We start from the raw sequence: 4,943 nt of genomic DNA on the forward strand, positions 1-4,943 counted from the left end.
AACAAGTTTTATTAGACTGTAAACCAAAGAATTTTTTCAAGCAGAAACAGTATAAAAATTTTCAAGAATTCTAATAATTAAACATATATTTTTAAAAATTAAAAATAATGTAAGTAATGCCATTAAACAATGCCATCTTTATTTCAAAATATAAAAATTTAATTACTTGTATTTTTTTTTCTTTTATAAAAACATGTTTTCTCTATTTTGAGTCAAATTTCATTATTTCCACAGAGGATACGGTTTGCATTTTTAATTGGTCTGTACCTAAAGAATTCCAGTAACCAGCAGCTAGATTGTAATTTAATTTTTACGCGGTCGTGAATTTAGCATTGCTGAATGAATTTTTCCCTTTTATTTTATAATGTGTTTAGTAATTATTACATTTTTTATTATTTTTTTTCATATAATAAAACTGCATGTAAGACCAATTTTGTTAATACATTCGCAAAACCAGAACATTTGAAACCCGAAGCGCAGGAAATCCGCAGACGCATTTGCGTTCAGAATCATAGAAAATACGATGAGCGCTTATTACGAATTTAGTGTCAAAACCGTCATTCGTTTTGGTTTTTATTATTCGCATGGAGAAACATTAAAATTAACCCGACTATTGGTTTCTTTTCTTTTGTATCTTGACACATTCGGCGCGCCATTCTTAATGTTCTCCTTCTATATAGCAAAAAATCTTATAGAGGAACACAGTTAATAATTTAGTTTTAATTATACAAATTTTAGTGCTTATAAAAAGTTTATATTGAATAAATTTCATTAATATTAAAAATATTTAAAAATATTCTTTTACAATTTTTATTCTGTTTTATAATTTATATATAAAATTTTAAAAAATAGATTTGTTATCAAACACGATCAATAAAACCCATATTTAATATTTAAAGATTATATATAAATTTATTTAAGTAATATTTTATACATAATATGGAATATGAAAATTAAAATTTAATGGTTATCTTAATTCCATCAAAAAAACAATCTTCCAGATCTTTTTGGTTGGGATCCCTAAATTCATGGATGGCCACACGGAGATGAGTGTACCGACAATCTTCTTAGAGAATACACACACCAAAGATGACACACTACACCCATCGTTCTTGAGAATCTAACACCGCCAATTGCTAAGTATCTGGATATTAAGCGTTAGGCAGGTTCGGCAAAGGGCACCAAAGTTGGGACAGTCGAATGGCCAAATACAAATCAGAAAAGGTCCCAATTTAATGAGCACAGTGTCAGTATCCCGATTGCAGTTTCAACTGGTTGTGAAATTGAAACTCGGTTAACATACGCCCGTATTATCACTCCGGTGATCATCAACCGATATGACCTCATTACCGCTAACTAACATCGAAATTTGTTCATTCCAAATACGGGAAACAATAAATCGTGACGTTTCAGTTTTTTTTTTTACAGGCGAGAGGCGCGGTGCAAATATTTTCCAAGACCGCACATCATCTTCGCTTGGTTTACTTGAATAGGTTGGTTGGAAAAAAACTATATTTGTTTTTCGTGTCTATTGTCTATGCACTCATAAGTACTTGATATGCATATTTATTTTTTGTGTCTAGTTTCCATGTAATTATGTACGTAAGAGTACTTGTGTTCTTGAAAATTATAAATTTTATGTATTTGTTTTGGTATCTAAGTACGTATAAAGCACTTCTTCGAGAAATAGGTAGAAGAGAGATTATGATAATTGAGAAACACACGTAATTGAAGCATTTGCAGACAGTATGAATACTATAAGGTTCGCTTCCCACTGCTTCGCCAGGTATGATTCAGTGGTGCGCGGTGATGCGAAACATTTCCCTCACCTTCATGCACAAAAAGCCCACTCAGAGGCTTAGGTGTAGTTGCAAAGAGCGTATAAAGGATGGGTTGAGCTTCTACGAATCTACGAAATGGAACCGGTTGGACCCTTCTGTTAAAGACCCTGATACTGAGACCGTGTGCTATATCCTTCGCCTTCAAACATATTTAGTTAGTCTTACGTATTTGCCACTCTAATTTGGTTAAGTCATTACCGAAAACCTCGACTGGCAGGATGATTGGTGATGTTAGTCATGGTTCCTCCAATGTCAAGGTTTACAATAGATCACACTGACGTGAGGCCACCTTGGGAGCCTGAGCTATCACGTGACCCAAGGCATGCGGTCAATCTACTGTGAAGTATGTTCGGGCGCAAAATTTATACTGAGAAGATTAAGTAGTAAGAGTGGTGGGTACTTACCTCAGCAGCGTGTTTCACTGAAGGGAAATTTAGAAATAGATTAGGAAGTTATGGATGGATGGACTAGAAGTAAAGAGAGGAATATAAAGAGGGATATTGGGTGGCACATGATTATTCTAAAAGCAAAATTTAGCGAAATGTTAAATTATGATGCTGGTAACTTACCTAACATAGATGACCATGTTGTTTGCGATGAGCCGTTTCCATTGTAACGGCACTCGAATGAACGGTTTTCCAGAAGCACTCGCGGTTTCACTAGTCGACGACTTTTCACTCTGTTCACTTTTGACCGTGGCCCCTAAGTTCGACTCTTTCAGAACTTTACCGTACGGAACCACCCTGATTTTGGACGGAGCACTTTCAGATTCGACCGACCGTTCCTCCGACGACTGACCGTTATCACTATCCACCGATGTCACGTGAGATGCGAGACCGACGTTTTGCGACGAGATAGAAAGCGGCTGATTTGTAATGATTTTTTGACCGTTAGGAAGGACTTGACAGATTTGTCCTGACAATAACTGATGTGACGCGCCAAGCAGTGGTTCAACTTTGGGCAAAGTTTGCTGCTGAGAATCTCCACTGGGTACTAACGGTTTCCCAGGTAAATGGGTGATGTTCCGTGTCACAGATAAAACTGGCTGGGCAAACTGAGGTGGTAGAGAATGTCCAGACAAAATCTGATGAGCGGGGATTTGCTGGGATAACACCCGGGTGCCACTCGGCTGCAGTTGAAGATTGTGTTGCACGGGCAAAGATACCAAAGACTCTTGTTTTCCAGAAGCTTGGTCTGGCTTCAACAAATTCCCTTGTTGGAGCAGCAAATTTTGCTGATGTTGGTTTAAATTCTGCTCAACTGATTCCTGTTGTATTTGAGACTTCTGGGAGATTTCGCTGGGTTCTAATTTAACAGCAGTCTGTTGTTGTTGTTGCTGTTGTTGATATTCTGTTTGTTGCTGAACGATATTTTGTTGAAGATCAGAGGAAGTGGTTTCGATGGTTTCCTGTTTCAACTGATGAGACGTTTGTGTTTCAAATTGTGACTCATCCGAAGATTCAGCTTTAACAGAATTCTGTTGCTGAGCTAGCAATTGATGTTGATAAGCAAGTTGCTGCTGTTGTATGAAAGCCTGTTGGGGTGTAACTGTCCCACTTGATTCTGGTTTTATAGCTTGAGAGTTGTTTTGGAAAAACACCGGATTGATTATTTCCTTTTTACCAGAATTTTGCTGCTGTTGTTGCTGTGCTAAGAGTTGCTGCTGATAGGCCAACTGCTGTTGGAGAATCAGTTGATTTTGTACTGCTATCTCTTTGTTTACTTGGGTGACATGTTCTTGTTTGAAAGTATTTGCTTGGTAAGCAATCTGTTGTTGCAAAATTTGGTTTGGAATCAAGACCCTAGATTCCGGTTTTGATTGATCTTGATCGACTGATGTATTGAGCTCTGATTTAAGATTTTGTTGCTGAACTATCTGATGATATGGAATATGCTGTGGTAGGACAGACTGATGGCTTTGTTGTTCATATGCTTCTTGTTTAAGGTTTTGATTTCCTTGATCAATAGACGTTGGATGTTGATATGAAATCTGAACAGCAGGTTGGTGTTGCTGACTTATATTATCACTTCCGTCCTGTTTTGTTTGTTGGCCATTTGCTTCAGTCTTTATGTTCTGATGTTGAAATGCAATTTGTTGGAGCAGAGCCTGCTGCTGGGTATCTAAAGATTCCTGTTTAACTCCTTGTTCATTAGATTCTGTTGCCTGCTGTTGAGAGACTAGATGTTGTTGGTAAGCTAAATGTTGCTGAAAGAGAGCTTGCTGATTTGTCTGTACTTGATTTGCATTTGGACCTTCATAGGAATTCTGAGAAGCTAAATATTGGTGTTGCTGCTGTTGTTGATGATATGCAATCTGCTGTTGCAAATTTACTTGTTGTTGATGCTGTTGATGTTGTTGCTGCTGCTGATGGTATTTTTGTTGAAGCAGATATTGTTGCTGTGCAGGGTTCAACGTCTGAGGAAAATGTTCTCCTTGTTGAAGCAAAATTTGTTGAGGAATTTGATTTTGATTACGGATTAGTTGTTGTTGATGTTGTAGGTGTTGTTGCTGCTGCTGTGATTGAGTGTGCTGTTGTACAAGTTGTTGGTAGTTCAGTTGCTGTTGTTGTAGTTCTAACTGTTGCAGCTGTTCAATCCGATTTATATTGGCGTATGGATTTGGACGTGAGTCTCCTGAATACTGTCCTGCTCTCGAATGTTGTTCTTTGGCTTGTTGTTGCTGATGATTGTACTGTACACTTGTTAGGTTGGTATTATGAGTACCGTGTTCATATTGAATGCTATTTCCTAGTTGATTCGTGTGATTTACATTTGTCGCATGTGAAAAGTTACAAGAGGAATCAGTTGAGACGGAATTAATGGGCGTCGAGTTCGTCATACAATTATTCATTTTTGTTAAGGTGGAAACACATTGGTGATCTCCATGACTGTTTTGTTCCGCTGTTTGATCTTCAAGTTTACTGCCTGGCTGAGTAATTTGACCTGACGAAGCACAAAGTCTATTTGTATTGCTTACAAATCCAGGGGCTTGAACATTACTAGTTAATCGCTCTGGATGTAAGTGTTGACTTTGATTGTATACAGGCTGATTTCTATTACTAGTGCAGGGATATCCTGCTGAAATGGATGGCAACCTGAGGT

The 4,943-nt window shown here is 37.5% G+C and overlaps 1 protein-coding gene across 1 annotated transcript in view; it reads right to left on the reverse strand.

The window, feature by feature from the left end:
• Positions 1-4,692, reverse strand: part of LOC103523057 (putative mediator of RNA polymerase II transcription subunit 26) — a gene marked incomplete at its 3' end in the record, with an annotated part of 11,204 nt that extends 6,512 nt beyond the window's left edge. Inside the window, exons 1-4 of the mRNA XM_008488134.1 lie at positions 4,381-4,692; positions 2,411-4,257; positions 2,351-2,361; positions 2,246-2,262 (exon numbers count right to left, since the gene is read on the reverse strand). Of these exons, the coding sequence (XP_008486356.1) occupies positions 2,246-2,262; positions 2,351-2,361; positions 2,411-4,257; positions 4,381-4,692 (2,187 nt within the window). The remainder of the gene's footprint in view (positions 1-2,245; positions 2,263-2,350; positions 2,362-2,410; positions 4,258-4,380) is intronic.
• Between the last annotated feature and the right edge of the window lie 251 nt (positions 4,693-4,943).

This window comes from Diaphorina citri, unplaced genomic scaffold (assembly GCF_000475195.1).
Source record: "Diaphorina citri unplaced genomic scaffold, Diaci psyllid genome assembly version 1.1 scaffold14561, whole genome shotgun sequence".
NCBI lineage: Eukaryota > Metazoa > Arthropoda > Insecta > Hemiptera > Psyllidae > Diaphorina > Diaphorina citri.